The sequence below is a fragment of the Schistocerca gregaria genome, chromosome 9, assembly GCF_023897955.1.
Source record: "Schistocerca gregaria isolate iqSchGreg1 chromosome 9, iqSchGreg1.2, whole genome shotgun sequence".
NCBI lineage: Eukaryota > Metazoa > Arthropoda > Insecta > Orthoptera > Acrididae > Schistocerca > Schistocerca gregaria.
This window is the reverse complement of record NC_064928.1, coordinates 122,216,242-122,243,554: the sequence shown is the minus strand read 5'-3', so window position 1 is coordinate 122,243,554 and position 27,313 is coordinate 122,216,242. Positions and strand designations below refer to the sequence as shown.

Sequence of the window (27,313 nt, the reverse complement as noted above, 5' to 3'; positions counted from 1 at the left end):
ACATCGAACTAAACAGGTACTGTAAAATATAGCCACAGCTGGAATGATTATTATAATAATGATTTTTCTTCACTGTAAATACAGTATTTTGTTGTGTGTCGTTTGAATTTAGTAATGTAGTGTTCAGCAGCAGTAGTTTAATTTTCATACTCACGTTAGTTGAAACGAATCATCGAGACTGAGCACTTATATAGGTCACTTGTGACTCGTTTGATGCGGTCCACGACGAATTTCTCTCCTATGTCGACCCCTTCATTTCAATGTAGCACTTGCTACATCTTCACCACTACTTGGATGTATGCCATTCTCTGGATTCCTCTACATGTTTTACCCTCTACAGCTCCTTTAGCACCATGGAAGTTATTTTTTGATATCTCAACTCATGTCCTCTCATCATTTCCTTTCTTCTTGTCAGTGTTTTCCTCGTGTCTCCTCGTCGATTCTGCGCAGAACCTCCTCACTTCAGTCCATCTAATTTTTAACGCCCTTCCATACCATCACACCTCAAACGCTTCAGTTGTCATCTTTTGTGGCTTATTTACATTCCATGATTCGCACCATACAATGCTGTGCTCCAAACATACATTATCAGATATTTCTTCCACAAATTAAGATCTGTGTTTGACACTAGCAGACTTCTCTTTGCTGCTTTTATGTCCTCGTTGTTTTGTCTGTTATGCTCTGTTTTGCTTCTAAGGTAGCAGAATTCCTTAACTTCACCTACTTCATAGTTGCCAAATTTGATGTTAAGTTCATCGCTGATCTCATTTCTGTTACCCCTCATTACTTTTATTTTTTTTTCCGGTTAACTCTACATCCATGGTGAGTACTATCAGACTATTTGTTCCATTCAGCAGACCCTGTAATTCTTCTTCAGTTTCACTGACGATAGCAATGATGCAGCTAACCTTATCACTGATATTCTCTCGCCCTAAATTTGAATCCCAATCTTTCCTTTATTCGCCTCATTGCTTCTTCGATGTATAGACTTTACAGTAGGAGCCAAACATTAACAGTCTCTCTTACACTCTTCCTAATAGGAGTACTTCTTTCCTGGCCTACAAGTCTTATTTTTCACTGTTCTTTTTGTACATGTTGTACTTCTATATTAGTTTTTCCCTTTAACTTACACGTATTTCCACGAGAATTTCGTACCTCCTGCACCGTTTTCAGACGCTTCTTCTACGTCGACAGGGCCTACGAATGTGTTGTCCCTTTCCTTAACTCCTACTTTCATTATCAAGCATATCGTTTGAACAGTTTTTCTGGTGCCTTTACCTTTGCTAAAGCCAAACTCATAGTTATCTGGCCGGCCGGAGTGGCCGAGCGGTTCTAGGTGCTTCAGTCTGGAACCGCGCAACCGCTACGGTCGCAGGTTCGAATCCTTCCTCGGGGATGGATATGTGTGATGTCCTTAGGTTAGTTAGGTTTAAGTAGGGGACTGATGACCTCAGCAGTTGTCCCATAGTGCTCAGATCCATTTGAACCATTTTGGTAGTCACTTCCTGGCAGATTAAAACTGTGTGCCCGACCGAGACTCGAACTCGGGACCTTTGCCTTTCGCGGGCAAGTGCTCTACCAACTGAGCTACCGAAGCACGACTCACGCCCGGTACTCACAGCTTTACTTCTGCCAGTACCTCGTCTCCTACCTTCCAAACTTTACAGAAGCTCTCCTGCGAGACATGCAGAACTAGCACTCCTGAAAGAAAGGATGTTGCGGAGACATGGCTTAGCCACAGCCTGGGGGATGTTTCCAGAATGAGATTTTCACTCTGCAGCGGAGTGTGCGCTGATATGAAACTTCCTGGCAGATTAAAACTGTGTGCCCGACCGAGACTCGAACTCGGGACCCTTGCCAGGAAGTTTCATATCAGCGCACACTCCACTGCAGAGTGAAAATCTCATTCTGGAAACATCCCCCAGGCTGTGGCTAAGCCATGTCTCCGCAATATCCTTTCTTTCAGGAATGCTAGTTCTGCAAGTTTCGCAGGAGAGCTTCTGTAAAGTTTGGAAGGTAGGAGACGAGGTACTGGCAGAAGTAAAGCTGTGAGTACCGGGCGTGAGTCGTGCTTCGGTAGCTCAGTTGGTAGAGCACTTGCCCGCGAAAGGCAAAGGTCCTGAGTTCGAGTCTCGGTCGGGCACACAGTTTTAATCTGCCAAGAAGTTTCATATCAGCGCACACTCCGCTGCAGAGTGAAAATCTCATTCTGGAAACATCCCCCAGGCTGTGGCAAAGCCATGTCTCCGCAATATCCTTTCTTTCAGGAGTGCTAGTTCTGCATGTCTCGCAGGAGAGCTTCTGTAAAGTTTGGAAGGTAGGAGACGAGGTACTGGCAGAAGTAAAGCTGTGAGTACCGGGCGTGAGTCGTGCTTCGGTAGCTCAGTTGGTAGAGCACTTGCCCGCGAAAGGCAAAGGTCCCGAGTTCGAGTCTCGGTCGGGCACACAGTTTTAATCTGCCAAGAAGTTTCATATCAGCGCACACTCCGCTGCAGAGTGAAAATCTCATTCTGGAAACATCCCCCAGGCTGTGGCTAAGCCATGTCTCCGCAATATCCTTTCTTTCAGGAGTGCTAGTTCTGCATGTCTCGCAGGAGAGCTTCTGTAAAGTTTGGAAGGTAGGAGACGAGGTACTGACAGAAGTAAAGCTGTGAGTACCGGGCGTGAGTCGTGCTTCGGTAGCTCAGTTCGTAGAGCACTTGCCCGCGAAAGGCAAAGGTCCCGAGTTCGAGTCTCGGTCGGGCACACAGTTTTAATCTGACAGGAAGTTTCATATCAGCGCACTCCGCTGCAGAGTGAAAATCTCATTCTGGAAGCATTTTGGTAGTCATCTGACAGAGCCTATATTTCTCGGGTCTTCTTACTTTTCCATATTTTTCTAATTTGTAGTTCACTGAAAATTTTGATCTGTTGACGAAGGCGTTAAACATCCACGTTTTGATAACGTAGGTAACATCACAATATGGCACATCCACAGACGATATTACACAACTTGATATGGACGTGAGAATGTCTCAGTAAACCTCTCCTCACTGGTGATGGTTCTCAAAAATCGTTTGAGACGAATCCAAGGGACGTTTCTTTAGCATTTCCACCGTATTCTTTTCATAATTGGTGCTCTCTTTTCAATATCTCTATATCTAAATTTATAATCCGGAAAATGAGTGTACAGAACGCACGTTCTCGGCAAATTGAAAAAAAAAAAACTAATTCTATACCTGGTGCACATTGCATTTAACGTCTGGCAATAGAATTTGACGAGCACGTTCGTAACGGTCTCCAGTTTACAGATCGAGAGCGTGACGAAACTCGCCGCTCTTCTTTGGATCTTCTCTGACTCCTGTGCTCAAAGGGGAGAAAATTTGGTGAGCAAATAGAAAACAGCTTCGGACATCGAGTCCCACAGGGTTCAACTTTTTGTGTCCATTCGTATTCCTACATCCACATGCTCCGCAAAACTTAAGGACGAGATGGATAAAGTACCATAACATGTTAACTTCTCGGTGTAACTTAATGAAAGTTCTGTTGCTTGTTGCCGAAATCTCCCACAGAAAGTTAGAGGTCACATGGAGTGATCAGAGCGAAAATGAGCCTAAGGAGAACAATGAGAGAAGCGTTCAATGATTTTGAAAAGTAAAACTTGGTCAACCGATCTGAGTAAAAATCCCATGCGGCTTTGGTCGTGTATAAAATCAGAAAGTGGGTCGAAATCATTTATTCATTCACTCAGTGACTATACTGACCAGCGGAAGATGACGGAGAGAAGACCGAAATACTGAATTCGGTTTTCCGAAACTGTTTCATCACGGAAAATAGTAAAACGGGCCCTCATTTCAATCGTCGTACGAACGTCAAAAAGCAGGTATTGAAATAACCGATCGCGGAATAGAAAAACAACTACAATCGCTTAGTGGTACAAAGGCGTCAAGACCAGATGATATACCTATGAGATTCTACAAATAAAATGGGAAACAGCAGCAACTTATCGTAGATCGCTTGAGCAACGAAGGGTAGCTAGCGACTGGAAGAAAGCGTATGTCATTTCCGATTGTCAAAAAGCGCCGTAGGACCAGATGCACGCAATCATATACATGTGTGGTTGACGCCAATCTGTTGTAGAATTATGGAAAATGTTTAGGGCGCATGAATTATTATGTTCTTGGAGAAGGAAAATCTCTTCTGTAAGAATCAAAATGGATTCTGCAAACAGAGATCCTGCGAAATTCAGGTCACTCTACTCCTCCATAAGATCCATAGCGCCGTAGACAATGGCGCTCAGGTTGATGCCGTGTTCCTTGACTTCAGAAAGGCATTTGACACCGACCCTCACTGCCTTATAGTGAAAAAAATACGAGGCTTATCGCAGCAGATCTGCGACTGGATTCAAGACTTCTTTGCAGACAGAACTCATCACGTCGCTTTTAACAGAACAAAACGTAAGCGACAGATATGTCTTTTCCATAAGAAACGACCAGACAATTGCTGTAGTTTCTTTGCAATCATTGAGGGAAGCGGATAAACTTGGGCCGTGTAATAAACTTTGCATAAGACATATGTATCCAGTGTTCAGACATACTGGAGCAGAGTGAGAGCGCCTTTCATCTTCTAGAGTCGCTCCCTGATTTTTTTTTTTTTCCGTAACAGACTTCCAGTTGAGCGTCGCCATTATGAGTGGACAACGATCAGTATGATACCGAGAGACGTAGGCCGATCCACCGCAGTAACCCATGGAACAACGGCGTCATCAAAACCTCGCAAAATAAGAAGCTTGCATTTATGTTCATTAAGTAGGGCGCCTGAAATCCGACAATAATCATCGATTGCACCCTTCAGTGGAGGTATCTCCACATACTTGCGGAGAAGAGCTATCACGTCATCCGTGTATGCACAAACAGCTATAGTCTCTCAGGAAAACGTTTAGCCTTTTAGCTGGAATGCTAGCATCTGAAGTAGGGGCTCCAGAGACAACACAAAATTGACAGCGGGCTTCATTGAGGCACTCCCCAACATATGTTTATCGGGGGCGTCAGTTGCTGTAAATAGATTTGAGAGCACTTGCCATGTGTCAACAGTGGAAACATCTGCCACCAGAATCCAAAGCAAAACGTCATGAATAAGACGATCAAATACCTTGTCAAAGTCAAGGAAAGCAAGGACACAAGGACGTTACAGGAGCAACCGAAATCACGACACTCAACTACACTCCTGGAAATGGAAAAAAGAACACATTGACACCGGTGTGTCAGACCCACCATACTTGCTCCGGACACTGTGAGAGGGCTGTACAAGCAATGATCACACGCACGGCACAGCGGACACACCAGGAACCGCGGTGTTGGCCGTCGAATGGCGCTAGCTGCGCAGCATTTGTGCACCGCCGACGTCAGTGTCAGCCAGTTTGTCGTGGCATACGGAGCTCCATCGCAGTCTTTAACACTGGTAGCATGCCGCGACAGCGTGGGCGTGAACCGTATGTGCAGTTGACAGACTTTGAACGAGGGCGTATAGTGGGCATGCGGGAGGCCGGGTGGTTGTACCGCCGAATTGCTCAACACGTGGGGTGTGAGGTCTCCACAGTACATCGATGTTGTCGCCAGTGGTCAGCGGAAGGTGCACGTGCCCGTCGACCTGGGACCGGACCGCAGCGACGCACGGGTGCACGCCAAGACCGTAGGATCCTACGCAGTGCCGTAGGGGACCGCACCGCCACTTCCCAGCAAATTAGGGACACTGTTTCTCCTGGGGTATCGGCGAGGACCATTTGCAACCGTCTCCATGAAGCTGGGCTACGGTCCCGCACACCGTTAGGCTATCTTCCGTTCACGCCCCAACATCGTGCAGCCCGCCTTCAATGGTGTCGCGACAGGCGTGAATGGAGGGACGAATGGAGACGTGTCGTCTTCAGCAATGAGAGTCGCTTCTGCCTTGGTGCCAATGATGGTCATATGCGTGTTTGGCACCGTGCAAGTGAGCGCCACAATCAGGATTGCATACGACCAAGGCACACGGGGCCAACACCCGGCATCATGGTGTGGGGAGTGATCTCCTACACTGGCTGTACACCTCTGGTGATTGTCGAGGGGACACTGAATAGTGCACGGTACATCCAAACCGTCATCGAACCCATTGTTCTACCATTCGTAGACCGGCAAGGGAACTTGCTGTTCCAACAGGACAATGCACGTCCGCATGTATCCCGCGCCACCCAACGTGCTCTAGAAGGTGTAAGTCAACTACCCTGGCCAGCAAGATCTCCGGATCTGTCCCCCATTGAGCATGTTTGGGACTGGATGAAGCGTCGTCTCACGCGGTCTGCACGTCCAGCACGAACCCTGGTCCAACTGAGGCGCCAGGTGGAAATGGCATGGCAAGCCGGTCCACAGGACTACATCCAGCATCTCTACGATCGTCTCCATGGGAGAATAGCAGCCTGCATTGCTGCGAAAGGTGGATATACACTGTACTAGTGCCGACATTGTGCATGCTCTGTTGCCTGTGTCTATGTGCCTGTGGTTCTGTCAGTGTGATCATGTGATGTATCTGACCCCAGGAATGTGTCAATAAAGTTTCCCCTTCCTGGGACAATGAATTCACGGTGTTCTTATTTCAATTTCCAGGAGTGTATAAAGGTAAGAATGATACGGCCACGTACACAGCCTTGATGTTTCGCATCAATCATCTCCATCAGAGCCGACATCCTACTATTAACTACCCTATTCACAGTCTTATAATCAAAGATTAACAAAGTAATTGGGCGAAAGCTATCAGGGGAAGCTGGTCCAGGGCGCTCGTGATTAAACCAATTTTTCCCTCTTTGAACGAGGTCATTCAAAAGAGACGTAAAGGTAGCACACAACGACGGCCGAAAGCGCACGTAAAATTCCTCGGGAAGTCCATCCAGACCCGGAGACCTTTGCGAAGGCGATCTCACAATAAGTTTGTAAACTTCCTCAGGCTGAAATGCAGCTAAGAGCGTTTCATTATCTTCCGGTGTAAGTGCCGTATCCAAGATGCTGACTAGTGGGTCATACAAGGTTGCACTAGGCTCATCGAAGTCGTAGATGTCGGCATAGAACTGGTGTAAGACACGCGCTATATCAACCCGCTCCCATACGGTACGTCTATTTATATTTGTCGTGGGAGAATGAATACAAGCGCGCGGGCGACGGGTCTGATGCAGAAGCAAATGATATAAGGAAGTCAAGTATTCCACCACAAATGATCGTGGCTTGTATTCTTTTCAAGGTCATCAATTTCGCCTTTACACTCCCAACATCCGCAATTCGCAGAGGGGCGTGATCCGCAGCATCATAAAGTTCACGCAGGATGGAATAGTAATATTCGTAAGTTCACCGAAAGTCTCGCGCTTTGGCAGCACAGGAATGTATCAAGGTTTGCCTGAGCCTTGGTTTTGCCAGCAGTGTCCACCAGTCACGGATGGAAGAGTACTTCCCAGTGGACTGTAGAGTTCGCTCCCATACGACTCGCCTTAGAGAGCCTGTATAGAGAGAGAGTGGCTAACCGAACGATACGGCGGCCATTTTTCTGACAAACTGCGGGCGGGACTCTTGAATGGCCAGTAGTGGACTACACACTCACCGAATCAAAAGCAAAAGACAATATGGCGAAATCATTCGTTAAATGCCTTTCTTTACAGCTATAATATACTCATATTAGCCTACTACGTACAGCACAGGAAAATCTGATACAGTGGCTGTAAAAATTATTCGCTACTTGCATTTATCTCCTTTAAAGTTCGTTTACTAGACATATTGCAATGAAAGTAATGTAAATGTAAATAAAAAGATATAGTGTATAGCATTTGTTTTGTATCGGAAGGGCATAACGCTAAAGATTTAACGTACATGTATTACGTCAGATGAATGATAGTGGTAAGCAGTTGTTTACTTGTGACATGCAAAAAGTGTGAGACGTATTAGTACTTCTTGTCACGTCTTCAAACCTTTTGCATGTCACAAGTAAACAACTTTTTACGACTTTCTTTTATATATATATATATATATACTGAATACCTCTCGTAGATAACAAACGAAAAAATTACAAAAATCAGGTAATGTTAAATGTAGGGTACTGTAATAACGACCAAATATAACAAGAAAACTACCGTATCCCTTCTGCCCCACAGTAAGTAGGCCTATTAAAAACTGTATTCAAGAATACCTACAATTATTTACTACGAATAATGTTTCCTCAACCACGACAACTGCGGAAAACGTGCTTACAAATTGCCTGCGTCAACAGTCAGGCAATACGTTTACGAACGTCTGCAGAACGAATTACAGATGTCAAAAACAATGCTGTACAATTACTAACGAGTTTACTTCAAACATGTAGGCCTACCGACTTCATCACAAAACGCTTCATTATTTCAACTCGTATTTAAGATCGCAAATGCTAATTACGTACTAAAAGCGATATGCAACTAAATCGAAAATGCATGCACAACGTATAACACGTCTCTCAATAATTCAAATACCCTTTAATTGTTTCCAAAAGTCCTCTGAACTGCAATTCAACTCAAAAGCACGGCGAACATAGGAAGCGCGAGAGACGTTTGGCGCCATTTTTCTGCCAAAGCTAATCAACCAATCACGGGCAACTTCACCTATGGCCACTCTCTGTATACAGGCTCTCTAACTCGCATCAGGTCATCGAGAGAGGGGTCAGCTAGGTGAGCGGCGTTTAACATCCGCGGAGTGCGAAACAATTTGACTGACTGCCGTTCTAGATTGACGGTTGTAAAAATTGTTCAAATGGCTCTGAGCACTATGAGACTTAACATCTGAGATCATCAGTCCCCTAGAACTTAGAGCCACTTAAACCTAACTAACCTAAGGACTTCACACACATCCATGCCCGAGGCAGGATTCCAACTTGCGACCGAAGCGGTCGCGAGGTTCCAGACTGAAGTGCCTAGAACCGCTCGGCTACACGATGATCAGAATTAACTTTTTGTTCATTATGATCCAAAGCAAGAAGTAGGTTGGACGGCGGGAGTGGAAGGAACAAGATCAGCAACCGTCAGTTTGCGACGGTGCACTAATTACGGCTTTAATACAAAATCCCTTGGAGGGCAATTACACTGAACTTGTCCACTTTCATTACATAGGAAGCAGGTTCCCTCTTGACCAGTATACATGACACGAACGCGATAATCACACACTTGCAAATGTGATGGAATATTGCGTTTGAAACGCATTTCCACGGAACCAGTTCCACTATACACTGTAATTTGCGTCAAGTAGACCAACGTTCACGGCGGACGTTTTTAACATTACCACAAGGAATCAATACGTCCTTTAGAAAGTTATCAGGAGGCTGGACACTCGAACATTGGTATTGTGAATTTCAGCAAAATTTGAAAATTTGAGGTAAGGTCTTATATGACCAAAATGCTGAGGTCAACGGTCCCTCAGCCTACACACTACTTATAATAATAAACAAAAGTAAGGTTTTGCAGCCATTATCGTGTCGGCATTTGAATTTGGAGGGAATTTTCTAGTGGAGGCAGATAAATAATAACAAATAATAATAAATGATAATAAATAACAATACATGATAATAAATAATAATAAATGATATCAATAATAATAAAGACAAGTACAGTTTTTGCACACATTATCGTGTTGGAATTCAAACTTCAAGCCATCTTTTCTTCTGGAGGCTTAGATTAATGGACATTGCACAATTGGGCTACCTCCCCCCCCCCCCCCCCAAAATTCAAAATTGCCGCCATTTTTTATGGAGGTTAAGTTAGTGGATGTAGCACAATTGGCCTGTTTTCCCGCCAATATCCGCCATCTTGGATGGCGTCATGCGCTGATGCCAAGTCTACATGCCACCATTTTGGATGACGTCATCGCCGCCATCTTGAATAAAGTGCAGTGAGGTGTCACCCCCCTTGTCCCACGACTCACCCATGTCTGAGGGAGGACTCAAACCTCCAACAGGGGGAGCCGCCCGGCTACCCCGCACGTCCAATTCCAGCATCTGCGAGTGACAACCATATCAACAGAATTATCGCGATGCTTGAATGGTGCTTGAGAACCATGTCGCGACAGTAATCTTTCAACGTGAAGGGGATCCATAAATTTCACGTAAAACACGTACTTCTCTGCATCAAAATAAGCAGTGTGGACCTGATCAGAGTTCACATGAAATGTATCAATAATCCAATTGATTTTTAGAGACCCGGGCTGCACGTGTCGCGTTGTTTTACCGAAAGTAAAGCTCACAGTACCTTTTCGTGAAATTCACGTGGAAAACGTGGTAGCCATTGCGGAGCGGAGGCTGTAACGGTACTTTGACTATCGCGCCTCCGCCAGTACAAAGATACGATTTACAATCGCGCATGCAGAAGAGCGCTGCGCCAGCGACGGATTTTTATAAATAATTTTGATCTTTTTTTTACTTTTGCGTAGGTGTTATTTTAACAACTAGTTTATTACTCTCTTGTCTTCATACGTACAAGACGTGTATTTTTCGGCGCTGTGTTAAATACGCCTTTAAGTGGAAATTAAAACTATATTACGAAATTAAGTTATTTCAGTAGTGATTCGCTAAATTTATAAATTAATCCTGACAGTGCCAACTTCAAGAAATTTTCCATCAGAAGGAGAACAAGAGGACCAGCGAACAATGAAAACAGGTCATCCTGCAAGAAAATTAAGAAGTATTCCAGAAGCAGCCACGAAGACTATATTATAATAAATACTACGTTTCTGACAGAATTATCAGGTAAATTTCAACTTATTTCTGATGCTATTTCCTTACAGTCGTTTTTTGTAGTGTTGCCGTCTCCCATTCACGGTCAATTTACAGCACTATCTCAATCAGTAATACGAAGTCCGCCTTATCCGTAAGTTATTCCATCAAAATTCAAAACCCAATCAGATTTTTTTATTTTGTATTTTCACGGCAGAACGCCGAGGAAAGGAAACACTACAAGGCGCTACAACTCGCTTGGCAGACAGAGCAACACTAACGAGGAAAACTTCATACAAGCGACGCTGAGGCATGTGGAATAAACAATAATCTTCCGGCACGGCGCTCGAAACGGAACTTGCTCGCTATAAAGTTTCGCTGACCACTACGCCGCCCTGGCACAGTGGATCTGCACAACTGACCTCCCTCCTAAATTCAAAGTCCCAGTCAACCCGCTTGGTACAACTGTATTGGGATAGCCCCTCAGCATCGAACGAAACGGGGGATCCCGCCTGAAACACATAGGTGCTTTAATCGAAAGCAGTTTTCCATAGGTCACGGATGTACACAGTACAGGTTCCCATTTGGTTGTAGATCGCATTTGTACATTTCACTACAAACAGCAGTTTCTACTGTGCACAGCACAAAGGCTTGCTCGCTGTTGCAATGACTGAGGGATCCTTGGAGATGTAGTGGTAGAGAGTGGAATGGGTTTTTGCGTTGGGTGTGGACGACTGCATGAGTCCCCAGGACCTACCCTACACCTATTTAGCGATTTTTGTATTTCTGTAGCTGCCTCGTGTTTCCACAGGACGTAGCGGCCATGCTGTGTCGGAGCCTGTCCCGGTGTGTTGCTGTGAGGCCGGCGGCAGCCTGCGCCTACAGGGCTGCCACTCCGGAGAATGGTAGGCACCCACTGACAGGTGAGCCAACCGTGCTGCCTACAGTAAGTCGAGTAATGTTAACGACTGGTTAAAACCACCACACATGTATTAATACACATTTATTGCGACAAGACATATTTGATTAGAAACTTCCTGGCAGTTTAAAACTGTGTGCCGGACCGAGACTCGAACTCGGGACCTTTGCCTTTCGCGGGCAAGTGCTCTACCAATTGAGCTACCCAAGCACGACTCACGCCCCGTCCTCACAGCTTTACTTCCGCCAGTACCTCGTCTCCAACCTTCCAAACTTTACAGAAGATCTCCTGCGAACCTTGCAGAACTAGCACTCCTGAAAGAAAGGATATTGCGGAGACATGGATTAGGTGCGCAGGATAGCTTTAGTAAAATTCGGAAGGTTGGAGACGCGGTACTGGCGAAAGTAAAGCTGTGAGGACGGGGCGTGAGTCGTGCTTGAGTAGCTCAGTTGGTAGAGCACTTGCCCGCGAAAGTCAAAGGTCCCGAGTTCGAGTCTCGGTCCGGCACACAGTTTTAAAATGCCAGGAAGTTTCATATCAGCGCACACTCCGCTGCGGAGTGAAAATCTCATTCAGGTTCGATTACTTTGGAACATCAACAGGTTGCAGAGTTGATGATTTCCTGAAAGATCGAAACCGCTCGTGACGCAATACATGTGTATTAATGCAAGTGTGATGGTTTTCATTCATCATTAATATTAGTAGTACTCATCAGTCGATGTGAACATGATAAATACACTGTTAGACAAAGAACTACACACAACCCACGTATTGTCCGAATGGGACCAAAATCAGTAGATGTGATGTACGTGTATAAACAAATAAATGACTACAGTTTTAGAAAATTTGGGTGATTTATTCAAGAGAAAGACCTTAAAAACTCAATAACGTGTTGGTCCACCTCTGATCCTTATAAGTTTCCTTTAATTTACGTTTATGGTCACAATATTTTTTGTTTAACAGATTACCGTTTTCAGTTTTTAAAGACCATCATCAGATCTGCAGCCAAATTGGGAAAAATATAAATACACTCGCAAACTGTATACAGCTTAAGAACAATACATAGAGCGTATTGAAAAGTAGTACTGACAAAATTTACATTTGTGCGCTTTAAATATGAAGAGGCATACATGTTTCATAAAAACAAAGTCCTAATGTACTGCAGCCATCGTGGCATAGTCAACTGTTAAATGCGGAATCAGCACCAGCATCGTCAAATACATATAAATCACATCACACGCACGAGTCTTGTTGTCAGTAAAACTACTGTCTAAAACTAGCTGCCGTACAGTAGCCACAAGATGTTTGTGTAGTAAGTTGACCAGATGTTGCTATGTCTGATTATGTACAGAACTATATTTTCTTTTGTTTGTGGCTCTTTAGCGATTTGTTTTATACTGTTTAATATTACCCGGTGCAATATCAACGGTGTTTAATAGTTATGTAATTGTCTAGAATATTGGCACTACAGCATCTGTCAACCACGGTTTTTTTAACTCTTCTTCTTTTTATCAATATTACTTTTGTCGTGTTCTTATTTTTATTGCTTCTTATTACTGTAATACATCTTATACATTATAAGTTTATTACGTACTTTAACTATTGTATCCCCCTTTTTATTTTCGCTGATTCAAAAAAAATGGTTCAAATGGCTCTGAGCACTATGGGACTAAACTGCTGTGGTCATCAGTCCCCTAGAACTTAGAACTACTTAAACCTAACTAACCTAAGGACATCACACACATCCATGCCCGAGGCAGGAGTCGAACCTGCGACCGTAGCAGTCCCACGGTTCCGGACTGCGCGCTTAGAACCGCGAGACCACCGCGGCCGGCTCGCTGATTCAATTAATTATTGAAAACTAGTGTATGCCGACATAAGCGAAGTAATCAAAATATCCACGGGTGTACTGCCGGTCTACAGTGTTCAACGGGCACAATATTTCGGCGATCATACATGTCGTCATCATCAGGTGAACTGACGGACTGAGCTCCTGTGAATGTGCCGGCACGGAGATCCGTACGCTATGGCTGCTCAGAGGGAACTGGGTTCGGTCGCGGCGGCGGCCGATTTAAACACCCTCCGCACGCGGAGCGCTGCCTCCGCCGTCCGCGCCCCGCGCCGCGGTCGCGCGGTGGAACAGATTGCGACGGCGTCTGAAATGACGTTGGTGTGATGGCTCTGTCCGCCGTGGTCATCACAACTATGCGTTTGCTCGATTTACTCTTGATTAGCCCAATCGCTGGTTCCCAAGCCTTGCTAAGATTATAGCCACAGTCACGGTTTATGAGGTAGTCATTGGTGCGAATTTCGACGGCCTCTCTAACAACGCTGTCCCAGTATCTCGACGTCTGTACCAGAATCCTCGTGCGTTCATACTCCATAGCGTGATTTTCCGACAAACAATGTTCAGCGACCGCCGACTTGCTCGGATACATCAGTCGAGTGCGCCTCTGGTGTTCACGGCATCGATCCTCGACGGTACGCATCGACTGACCAATATACGACTTGCCACATTGACACGGAATCTGGTACACGCCAGCCTTCCTTAAACCGAGGTCATCTTTGGCGCTCCCCACCAGTGCACGGTTTTATTCGGAGGACAAAACACGTTTCCGACCCGGTGTTTCTTCAAAATGCGTGCGATTTCCCCCGAGAGTGCGCCTGTATATGGAATAAACGCTGTGCCTACCTCCTCCCTCGTGATTTCATCCATCTCCACAGGTTGTGCTGTAGTGGTTGGGTGGAGAGCACGTTGAACCTGCAACTCTTAGTACCCTCTTTTTCGAAATACGGTTCTCAGATGTTCCAATTCCTGGGGTAGACTCTCTGCGTCAGAGACAGTGCGCGCCCTATGTACTAGAGTTTTAAGTACCCCATTCCTCTGTGAAGGGTGGTGACAGCTGTCTGCGTGCAAATACAGATCAGTGTGCGTTGTCGTCCGATACACACCATGACCTAAGGTATCGTCAGCTCTTTTCTTGACCAAGACGTCAAGGAAATGTTATTTTGATTATCAAATACGCCGGGAGAAACTCAAGAATCACATTAGCGAAGTAGTTTTACTGACAGCATGACTCATGCAAGTGGTGTGATTTGTATGTATTTGACGATGCTGGTGCTGATTCCGCATTTAACATTTCACGATGCCACTATGGCTGCAGTACATTAGGATTTTGTTTTTATGAAACAGGTATGCCTCTTCATATCTAAAGAGCACAAATGTAAATTTTTATCAGTACTACTTTTCAATATGCTCTGTGTATTGTTCTTAAGCTGTATGCGAGTGTATTTATATTTTTACCATTTTTGCTGCACAGCTGATGATGGTCATTAAAGACCGAAACCGGTAATGTGTTAAACAAAAAAGCTTGTGACGATAGACGTAAATTAAAACAAACTTGTTACACATACGGGTCACTGTATTCTTTCACGACGATGTCGCAGCTTCTGATCCTTATGCAAGCAGTTATTCGGTTTAGCGTTGATTGAGTTGGATGTTATCCTGAGGTATACTGTGCCACATTCCGTCCAGTTAGCGCATTAGATTGTCAGAATTCAGAGCTGGTTGGAAGGCCTTGCCCATAATGTTCCAAACGTTTTCATCTGCGGAGAGATATGGCGACATTGCTGGCCAAGCTAGGCTTTGACAAGCACGAAGACAAACAATACAAACTCTTGCTGTGGGTGCTATTTTGCTGAAATGTAGCTCCAGGATGGCTTCCCACGACGGGCAAGAAAACGGTGAATACAATATTGTCGACGTACCGCTGTGCTGTGAGAGTGCCCCGGAGAACAACCAAACGGAACCCGAGCCCATCATTACTGGTTGTCAGGCCATATCGCGGGCGACAGCCAAGCTGGTCAGCAACCGGTGTCTGGAGCGACACGTCTTCGGCCTGGAATCTCATTGACTGGAATAGAATTGTCTTCACTGATGAATACATACACAAATGATCTTTTGGATAGGGTGGATAGCAATGTGCGGGTGTTTGCTGATGATGCTGTGGTGTACGGCAAGGTGTCGTCGTTGAGTGACTTTAGGAGGATACAACATGACTTGGACAGGATTTGTGATTGGTATAAAGAATGGCAGCTAACTATTAATATAGATAAATGTAAATTAATGCAGATGAATAGGAAATAGAATCCTGTAATGTTTGAATACTCCATTAGTAGTGTAGCGCTTGACACAGTCACGTCGATTAAATATTTGGGCGTAACATTGCAGAGCGATATGAAGTGGGACAAGCATGTAATGGCAGTTGTGGGGAAGGCGGATAGTCGTCTTCGGTTCATTGGTAGAATTTTGGGAAGGTGTGGTTCATCTGTAAAGGAGACCGCTTGTAAAACACGAATACGACCTATTATTGAGTACAGCTCGAGCGTTTGGGATCCCTATCAGGTCGGCTTGAGGGAGGACATAGAAGCAATTCAGAGGCGGGCTGCTAGATTTGTTACTGGTAGGTTTGATCATCACGCGAGTGTTACGGAAATGCTTCAGGAACTCGGGTGTGTGTCTCTAGAGGAAAGGAGGCGTTCTTTTCGTGAATCGCTACAGAGGAAATTTAGAGAACCAGCATTTGAGGCTGACTGCAGTACAATTTTACTGCTGCCGACTTACATTTCGCGGAAAGACCACAAAGCTAATAGGGATTAGGCTCGTACAGAGGCATATAGGCAGTCATTTTTCCCTCGTCCTGTTTGGGAGTGGAACACTGAGAGAAGATGCTGGTTGTGGTACTACGTACCATCCGCCAGTTTGTTTGTAGATGCAGATGTAGATCCCGCTCCGGACTATGGAGACGGGTCTGAGACCCCCCGCACAGTGACGGGATACCTACCTGTCTGTTGCCCGCCGTATAGCGGACAGCCAGGGCTGATGGCCTGCGGTGCTATTTCTTTTTATAGCAGGACCCCTTTGGTCGTCATCCATGGCCACCTTGCAGCACTGCGATTTGTCGACGATATTCTACGGCCCACTTTGTTTCTCTTGATGGGAAGCCATCTTGGGAGTGCATTTCAGCAAGATAATGCCTGCCTGCACATGGCGAGAGTTTCTACTGCTTGTCTTCGTGGTTGCGGAACCCTACTTTGGCCAGGAAGTCACTGGACCTTGTAACGTACCCTCTCTGTTATTGGTTTTTTTTTTTTTTTGTTATTTCTGATTGTGCTTGTAGCGATATGAAATTATTGTAGCGGTTTGCTTAGTCAGCCGTACTTCGGAATTTTTTTGACATTAAATGGAGCCTGAAACTTGCGTAATAAATTCTTCGCGTGAAGTGCGATTTGCGGCATAAACAAAAATTAACTGCGGAGATGCAATCCACAGAATATTAACAGAAAAACTTCAGAACAATGCTCACCACAGACTAGACACATTCAGAGGGTCCGTACATTCGCGTACGAGTGGTTGCGATATGATGAGAGAGATCTATCTTAATTTTTTTTTTGTGTATAAATAATTACGTCGTAACACACTCGGAGATTGCAACGGACAATCAGGGTAGAGGCACGTTCTTTCTATCATTCCCCGTGGCCTAGGTAAAAGAATTACAATTATTTAAATTTAAGAATATTTCTTTTTCAATCGGACTCCTATTTTTATACGGAAAGGAAGATTGCAGGTTCTGAATGTCTCGGCTAAAACACATCGAAATTAATCTTAGCGGCCACCAAAGGAAAGTAGTGAGCACAATCACGTACCTCTATTGTTGAACAGCGCCCTCGTAAAGATCGTCGCGTCCATCTAAAATTCGCCTTCTCGAGTTAACAGAATAATTTGTACTCCATTAGTACTGGATTTAGGCTTGACAGAAATTATAAAACACATTTTTCATCATTTAACACCTTCATTTAACACACGCATAGACATGAAACTATACAGTACGTCTTTACGCCAGCACATCAGAACAAAAAGGTAGTTAATACTAGAAGTAATAAAAGAATCTCGAAATTAGTCTTTTGTGTCTCAATGATAAAAAAGTTTTTTAGAGTATTTCTCTGGTATGACAGTAGAACAAATTTTCTTCTTGTATCTTTGAGATTAAATTACAAATTTTTTTAGTTCGTTTTCAACGTCTCCCCAGCTAAGAATATTTGGAGCATTATGGGCAGAGCTCTCCAACCACCTCGCTATTTAGATATCTAACGCGCCAACTGGACAGAATTAGGCACGATGTACCTCACGAGGACATTCAACAACTCTGTCAATCAATGCTAAGTCGAATAAATGCTTGCTTGAGGACAAAAGATGGACCAACGCATTACTGATTTGCTCAATCTGTGAAGCTCTTTCCTTTGAATAAATCATCCACTTTTCCTGAGATTATAATCAGTTGTTTGTCTGTACATGTACATGAGATCTACCGATTTCAGTCCCTTTCGGATGGTTCCTCCGTGGTGGGGCATTTTTTGTGTCTAAGAGCGTATTATAATGCAAGTAAGGTTGGGTTTTACCATATAGTATACTACGTTTCGACATAATTTATTCACAAATCAGCCTGACTTCTTTTGTTGTTGTTGTTCCGGTCTTCATTCGGAGGGATGGTTTCATGCAGCTTTCATCTCTGGATAACTATTGCAGTCTTCATCTAGTTGAAAGTTCATGGCCTGTTCCGCCTCTACAATTTTACTCTGCGCACTTCCCTCCATTGCACGATAGACTATTGTTTGATGCCCCCTGATACGTCCTGTCAATCGATGTTTTCTTTTAGTCAAGTTGTGCCATAAATTTCTTTTTTTCCTAATGCTACTCAGTACCTCCTCATTATTTACTTGATCTACCCATCCCATCTAATGTTCAGATTCCTTTTTTTACACCACTGAGACACCCACCTTAACCCGCAGGACAGGACAGGTAAATTGTGGAAAGGGGCCAAAATAAGGGGCTGTGAGTTACACTCGAACATACAGCTTCATTATTTGATCAAATATTACAAGAGCTCAAAAAAATTTGTTTTTTAAACACACAGCTTTCATCTTTGGCACTTAATTACCGGCTGAAAGCCACTTTAATTTAAAAATGGCTCAACGCCAATAACTTAAAACGCAAGCATAATGAGAAATTTAAAAGGCAAGCCTTATCTTCCAGCAGTTCTTTATTTATGCTGAAGGCCCAAAGAATCTGAGATTTTCAGAGCAAACAATTTGAATTCAAAATCGGCTGAAGGCCCAACACTTAAGGCCAAACAACATTAATTAAAGAAAAAACAAAGGCCTTAATTAAAACAGCTTAATTAGGCAAAACTCAACCAAAAATGAAATTTAAAAGACAAAGCCTTATCTTAAAACAGTTATTTAGTTAGGCTGAAGCCCCAAAGAATCAGACACTTCAAGAGCGAACAAGTTAAATTCAAATCTGCTGAAGGCCTAACACATAAAACTCCACAACACTAATTTTTTTAATAGCAAAATCCTTACGTGAAACAGTTTTTTAATTTTGGCTGAAGGCCTTAAGAGCAAACCTACTGAAAATCAGCTGAAGGCCCAATGCTTAGAATTCAACAACATTAAAACTTTTAAAACGCCAAAGGTCTTAAGTGGAAAAGTTCTCTAAATTAGGCTGAAGGCCTAAAGGACCTTACGCTTTAAGGGAAAAACAACCTTAACTTAAAAAAAAAAATCTGCTAGAAGCCATATAAGTACAAACAACAAGTACAAATATAAAAAAGGCAGTACACACAAAGACCTTCAGATGTTCGAGATTCGGCCTGAATTCAAACACTAATGCTCGCTTAAGTGACACAGGCAGTCGGACCAACCATTCACGACATGACGACAACCCAACCGATCGACAGCCAACGGACCCACCGACAAGATAACTTCCACTTCACTCGTCCAGGGCACAAAGGGAGTTCAATGGAACAACGTAGAAGATATTGGCCACCACAACCGATCATACTGTCAAACTACACACCGTGCTGAACAGCAACAACACGATAAAGAAACTACACTGCCTGAAATTTACGTCAACGGCTAGGGAAGGTAACCGGAATGTTAACGGCCACAAGGCAGAATATTCCGCTGGTACACTTCAATTCAAATAACCGAATACAGTGAAACTCCACTGAAGGGTGGCTAGAATTTTCCAACTTGAAAACCGCGTTGTTGCTCGCGGGAATATGCCAACAGCCGACAACGAACTTCAAACGAGACAATGTGAACAGTCTTGACTTGCTGGTAAATTAAATCAAAACTCAACTTTCGTGTCGAGGGTCGGTGTGCTATGGACCTCGTAGCAATGGAACAGCCCCACACAGTCAGACACTGCGTAGAGACCGCCAGTGGCCCCGGCCGACCTACATCTCGCGAATTCCTCGTTGCTCTACGCCAACCAACCGACTGGTCGCACACCGTCCAGCCGGAAACTATAACCGCCAGGTCGAAGATAGTCCAAGGTGCGAATATCGATACACACCGCTGCTGCCACCCACGGAAGGAGAGGATAACGGCATAATCGCGATAACCGCGGGAGACTAAACACAGAATCGCAGCGAAGGTTTAATCCAGCGCATAGCATGAGCCAGCCACGGCTCAACCACGTTTCAAAACTTTCCAACTTCTTATAGAATGAATTCCTTATGGAACACGTTTCACGTCATAGAAGGGTATACTCCAGACAAATACCTTCAGAATAAACTTCCTAACACTTAAATTTGTATTAGATGTTAATAAATGCGTCGTACTCATATGTCTCAGCCTCGGATGACATTTTTAATTTAATAGGTTGTTTTTAATTATCTGGACTATGTCATGAATAGGTATGTTGGTGTAAAGGTTTATTGCTACATCTCCGATATCTTCTATAAGGTCACAGCTTTTCTTAATTGAAAAATTCTTTTCAGAACTTTAAAAAGTACTGAGAATGTCAGCTGATGAAGTATGCCGGGCTATTTCTTGAGTTAATTACATGACGTATAGATAGAACTAATCCTGTCACATAATTTTTCACTTTTAACAACAAAATTTATCAAGTACACTCATTTGCTCTCATCACGTTTAAAGGAAAGATTTCATACCAAGTAGCTAATTTGTAACTGGTATTCAAATCTCCTTCAGCAAAAACGATAGGCTACAACAGCGCATCTCTCGCTGCAACAAGAATAACCAGTATCACAGCAGATCAGGTATTAAAAAACTTGTATGTGACATCTTCCAAAATTCTACATAGGCAAGACAGGAAGAAGTTCCACTATAAGCAACCGGAAACCCATAGATGCCTTCGCTAAATAATTTTGATAGATTCGCTTCTGCAATACATCTGGAACAATATAAACGCTTAACCAAAGTCAACCTACAGATTTTACACACTGTCAGCACAGGAAAGAAAATGAATCTTCTGAAAGAGATCTCTAAATTTACATCTATAGCTCCAGATCACCATGACTAATCCTCAGTGAACAATTAGACCCTGCAAACAAGTCTTTTCTACACATCTTTAATGAAATACACACATAAAAAAAGTTTTGCATCACATCGCTTCCGAGAGTTCCGGAACCCGCACAGAAAATTGGAAGAGAGATCAACATAAACAACATTCCCACCATTTTTTATTGCTAATGAAAACCGCATATTGCATGTTGTACCGCCATACTGCGTACCTTCAGAAGTGATGGTCCAGATTGCTGTACATACCGGTACCTCTAATACCCAGTAGCACGTCCTCTTGCATTGATGTATGCCTGTACTCGTCGTTACGTTCTATCCACAAGTTCATCAAGGGACTCTTGGTCCAGATTGTCCCACTCCTCAACGACGATTCGGCGTAGATCCCTCATTGGTTGGTGGGTCACTTCGTGTGTAAACAGCTCTTTTCACTCTATCCCAGGCACGTTCGATAGGTTTTATGTCTGGAGAACGTGCTGGCCACTCTAGTCGAGCGATGTCGTTATCCTGAAGGAAGTCATTCACAAGATGTGCACTATGGGGACGCTAATTGTCCTCCATGAAGACGAATGCCTCTCCAATATGCTGCCGATACGGGTGCACTATCGGTCGGAGGATGGCATTCACGTGTCGCACAGCCGATTCGGCGACTTCCGCGACCCGCGACCACCAGCGGCGTACGTCGGCCCCACATAATGAGACTCCAAAACAGCTGGGAACCTCCACCTTGCTGCACTCGCTGGACAATGTGTCTAAGGCGTTCAGCCTCACAGGGTTTCCTCCAAACACGCCTCCGACGATTGTCTGGTTGAAGACATATGCGACACTCATCGGTGAAGAGAACGTAATGCCAATCCTGAGCGGTCCATTTGGCATGTTGTTGGGCCCATCTGTACCGCGCTGCATCGTGTCGTGGTTGCGAAGATGGACCTCGTCATGGACGTCGGGAGTGAAGTTGCGCATCATGCAGCCTATTGCGCACAGTTTGAGTCGTAACACGACGTCCTGTGGCTGCACGAAAAGCGTTCCTCAACATGGTGCGTTGCTGTCAGGGTTCCTCTGAACCATAATCCGCAGGTAGTGGTCATCCACTGCAGTAGTTGCCCTTGGGCGGCCTGAGCGAGGTATGTCATCGACAGTCTCTGTCTCTTTGTATCTCATCCATGTCCGAAAAACATCGCTTTGATTCACTGCGAGACGCCTGGACACTTCCCTTGTTAGGAGCCCTTCCTGGCACAAAATGACAATGCGGACGCGATCGAACCGCGATATTGACCGTCTAGTCTACAGACAAAACGAGTCGTGTACCTCCTTCCTGGTGGAATGACTGGAACTGATTGGCTGTCGGACCCCATTCGTCTAACAGGCGCTACTCATGCATGGTTGTTTACATCTTTGGGCGGGTTTAGAGACATCTCTAAACAGTCGAAGGGACTGTCTGTGATACAATATCCACAGTCAACGTCTATCTTCAGTAGTTCTGGAAACCGGGTGACGCAAACCTTTTTTTGATGTGTATATTTAAAACACAAGAACTGTACCTTATAGCCCCCGCACAACTAGCAATTTAAAAAAAAAAAATGTCAGTGTCTATTAATCTCACATACTTTGCCAGCAACCGTATTGTATATTATAAATGACAGTGTGGTTCTAGAATCACGTAACAATTTCATTTTCATAGCTTGTAATATCTGTTACGTATCTGTGAAACTAGCGTCTGTTTACCTCTTTGTCCTAACCTCTTTGGCATTAATCTCTGTTTTCCAATGTAAACACGTTGGATGTTGTAAGTACATGTGCTCCTGAAATTACTAACATCCTAAGTGCCGCTACTTTATCAAAGACATAATATGGAAGCATGGGGGCTAACATGAACTTGTGAAGAACGAAATAGTTTTGTAAAACATTGTGATAAATGTAATGTGAAAATGATATGGAAACATCAGTTATGTCGAGGTAGTATAATATATTATAGCACATGTGGCTTAGGCACTTCAAAATGTTTAATTTGTGTGTATTTAGTCATCATCACATTATTTGTGTTTGATTTAAACAGTGATCTCCAGAACTGAGTATGTAAACATGTACACGTATTTAAACCAACTGAAGACCGGCAGAAGCCCAAAACTGATCGTGTGTTAAATAAAATCACCTTTCAGATTATTCCAGTCAACGTTGTCAAAACCTTTCTCTCACAGTAGAAATACTATAAACCTAGGTTTGTCTACAATCTATGTTTTAAGATAAATCGCACTGTCAATTTTGTTCACTTGTCCCAACATATCTCCACGAAACGTAATCTATGTCCTTTATGTGCTGGTGGGTACCGTAACAACACTTAATTTTTTTTTTTTTTTTGAGTCATCAGTTTTTTGACTGGTTTGATGTGGCCAGTCACGAATTCCTTCCTTATCATTGTTCTATTTTAACTACGTAAATTCATTCTCAAATTGTTGCATAATCTCGACGTTTATGGACCCTGAGTAATTCTACGCATCGTTTGAATATACATTGCTTTACAAGAATAAACTCTATCGTTCAGCAGCAATTAAAATAAAGTACCCACTTAAAATGCCCAGGTCTTCCAACTACAAGCAACAGGTGAGACCCTGCCATGTCCACGAACATACCGAATAGTTTTCTGATATGCCACATGGGGATAAGCCATCATTTAACTATGATCCGTGATATTCGTAAAATCAAAGCAGTTCTGAATCATCTAAAAGTTTGCCAAAGCGGAAGGCTATGAAATGTCTTCTTAGGCAGAAGTGGATGAAGCCGTGTTGGAATGGTTTCAGCAGAAACAGGGCAGAGAGCACCCAAGTATCTGGACCAATATGTGTCAAACGGGCCCAATTTTTCTTCAGAACCTTGGGGATTAAAGGAGATTTTAATTCGTCTTCGTGCTGGCTAACAAAATTTAAAAAGAGTCGTGATATCCGGGAGACTGCTGTCCAAGAAGAAAAGTTAAGTGCATATAATACGGCTGCTTTTGAATGAATTTTGTAATTATGTCAGGGAGTTTATTGCACGAGAAAATTTAGAGCTGGAGCAAATGTACATAAAGGACGAAACCGAGGTATTTTGGAAGTGTCTACCAACAAAGAGTTTAGGTTTAGAGAGAAATTGCAGTGCACCTGGTTATGAATCAAGCAAGGAAAGGATTCTGGTGTTGTATGGCGCTAATGGTACGGGATCACATAATATTTAGCTTGGTGTAACAGATAACGCTAAAAACCGTGTTGGTTCAAAGGAAAAGAAATCGACAATTTACCTATTCATTATTTTCACCAGAAAGGGGATTGGATGGGCCACATAGTATTTCAAACGTCACTCTATAACTGCTTTGTGCCACAGGTGCGAGAAGATCTAATGCTGAAGGGTCTGTCTACAAGGGTTGTACTGTGTTACTGGACAAGCACCCTCAGATCACAGGATGATGTTTGTAAACTGTTTAGCCTCTAATGTGACAGCATTAAGTCAGACAATGGATCAGGGTGTCATTGATACTGTGAAGAAAATTTATACAGGATAAAAAGTATTTAAACCGACAAATTCTTGGAGGTTGTATAGGACATCAAAACAAATACACTCCTGGAAATTGAAATAAGAACACCGTGAATTCATTGTCCCAGGAAGGGGAAACTTTATTGACACATTCCTGGGGTCAGATACATCACATGATCACACTGACAGAACCTCAGGCACATAGACACAGGCAACAGAGCATGCACAATGTCGGCACTAGTACAGTGTATATCCACCTTTCGCAGCAATGCAGGCTGCTATTCTCCCATGGAGACGATCGTAGAGATGCTGGGTGTAGTCCTGTGGAACGGCTTGCCATGCCATTTCCACCTGGCGCCTCAGTTGGACCAGCGTTCGTGCTGGACGTGCAGACCGCATGAGACGACGCTTCATCCAGTCCCAAAGATGCTCAATGGGGGACAGATCCGAAGATCTTGCTGGCTAGGGTAGTTGACTTACACCTTCTAGTGCACGTTGGGTGGACCGGGATACATGCGGACGTGCATTGTCCTGTTGGAACAGCAAGTTCCCTTGCCGGTCTAGGAATGATAGAACGATGGGTTCGATGACGGTTTGGATGTACCGTGCACTATTCAGTGTCCCCTCGACGATCACCAGAGGTGTACAGCCAGTGTAGGAGATCGCTCCCCACACCATAATACCGGGTGTTGGCCCTGTGTGCCTCGGTCGTATGCAGTCCTGATTGTGGCGCTCACCTGCACGGCGCCAAACACGCATACGACCATCATTGGCACCAAGGTAGAAGCGACTCTCATCGCTGAAGACGACACGTCTCCATTCGTCCCTCCATTCACGCCTGTCGCGGCACCACTGGAGGCGGGCTGCACGATGTTGGGGCGTGAGCGGAAGACGGCCTAACGGTGTGCGGGACCGTAGCCCAGCTTCATGGAGACGGTTGCGAACGGTCCTCGCCGATACCCCAGGAGCAACAGTGTCCCTAATTTGCTGGGAAGTGGCGGTGCGGTCCCCTACGGCACTGCGTAGGATCCTACGGTCATGGCGTGCATCTGTGCGTCGCTACGGTCCGGTCCCAGGTCGACGGGCACGTGCACCTTCCGCCGACCACTGGTGACAACATCGATGTACTGTGGAGACCTCACGCCCCACGTGTTGAGCAATTCGGCGGTACGTCCACCCGGCCTTCCGCATCCCCACTATACGCCCTCGCTCAAAGTCCGTCAACTGCACATACGGTTCACGTCCACGCTGTCGCGGCATGCTACCAGTGTTAAAGACTGCGATGGAGCTCCGTATGCCACGGCAAACTGGCTGACACTGAAGGCGGCGGTGCACAAATGCTGCGCAGCTAGCGCCATTCGACGGCCAACACCGCGGTTCCTGGTGTATCCGCTGTGCCGTGCGTGTGATCATTGCTTGTACAGCCCTCTCGCAGTGTCCGGAGCAAGTATGGTGGGTCTGACACACCGGTGTCAATGTGTTCTTTTTTCCATTTCCAGAAGTGTACGTTTCCCTAACGTAATTTTTTCCTAAGAGGATTATTTAAACTGATGGAGGCCGTATTACGCTCTTCAGTTGTTAGAGGGCGTGTTACGCTCTTCAGTTGTAGGCAACTACTGTCCACCAGTGTAGTAGTGCATTGTCTCCATTTACTAATGGAGCGATACACCGGGAGTGAGTACACTGATGTGGCACCACAACGGACGAGCTGCAGAGCGGGTTTATCAACAACAATATCCTAATCGCCGCATCCCGCATCATACGACCTTTGCTGCTGTGTACCAACGTCTGTGTGACACCGGGTCATTTAGCAGATTACTTGGACAGGGACGCCGTCGCACGGTAAGAACGCAGCAATTTGAGGAAGCTGTCTTGCAGCATGTGGAGCGGCATTCTTCAATCAGCACTCGTGCAATTGCACGTAACATGGGGACGAATCAGACGGATGTAAGAACTGTCCTTCACGAGCAGTTGTTATGTCCATTTCACTTACAGCGTGTCCACAACCTGGAACCAGTTGATTATCCGCCCAGAGCACAGTTTTCGCAGTGGTATCGGGAACAGTGTGAAATGCATGCTACATTTCCTCTGTGTTGTTTACCGATGAAGCAACGATCGAGCATGATGAAGTCTTCAACATGTACAATTCGCATGTTTGGAGTGAGGATAATCCACATGCCACAGTTACTAGCGCTCATCAAGTGCGATTCTTCGTTAAAGTGTTGGTCGGTGTTGTTGAGGACTGTTTAATTGGGCCGTATCTGCCACCTAGGCCATTAAATGGCAGGCACTATTACCATTTTCTCGCCGGAGCATTGCCAGAATTGCTGGAAGACGTCCCTCTCCCTACAAGACAACGCATGTGGTTCCAACATGACGGGGCGCCGGCACATTTCAGTCGTTGTGTGCGTCGATTCCTGGACCGACGGTTCCCAGAAACGGATTGGCAGAGGTGGTCCTGTACCATGGCCTGCTCGATTCCAATATATGTCCCCTTGGATTATTTTGTGTGGGGACAGATGCACAACCTTGTTTACGCAACTCCTGTTGCATCAGAAGAGGATCTGGTTGCCCGGATAGTAGCAGCAGCAGGAACAATTCAGGATACTCCCGGGGTTTTTGCCCGTGTCAGACAGAACATGGCACAACGGTATAACATTTGTTTACCTGTCAATGGAGGCATTTTTGAAAATCTACTGTAATTGAAATACGGTTGTGTTAATGTGTTGTCTCCTGGTCATAAAAAAAATGAAGAAAAGTGGTTGTTGGTTTAAT

General features: G+C 44.6%; 1 protein-coding gene across 6 annotated transcripts in view; it reads left to right on the top strand.

Moving 5' to 3' along the window:
• The window catches only part of LOC126291873 (uncharacterized), a 234,174-nt gene that overhangs the window by 100,116 nt on the left and 106,745 nt on the right, over positions 1–27,313 (top strand). For 3 of the 6 annotated variants that reach the window (XM_049985594.1, XM_049985593.1, XM_049985595.1), the window contains exon 2: positions 11,537–11,648. In XM_049985594.1, the coding sequence (XP_049841551.1) occupies positions 11,549–11,648 (100 nt within the window). In that variant the 5' untranslated portion in view covers positions 11,537–11,548. The remainder of the gene's footprint in view (positions 1–11,536; positions 11,649–27,313) is intronic. The other 3 variants (XM_049985596.1, XM_049985597.1, XM_049985598.1) reach the window with 1 other exon arrangement.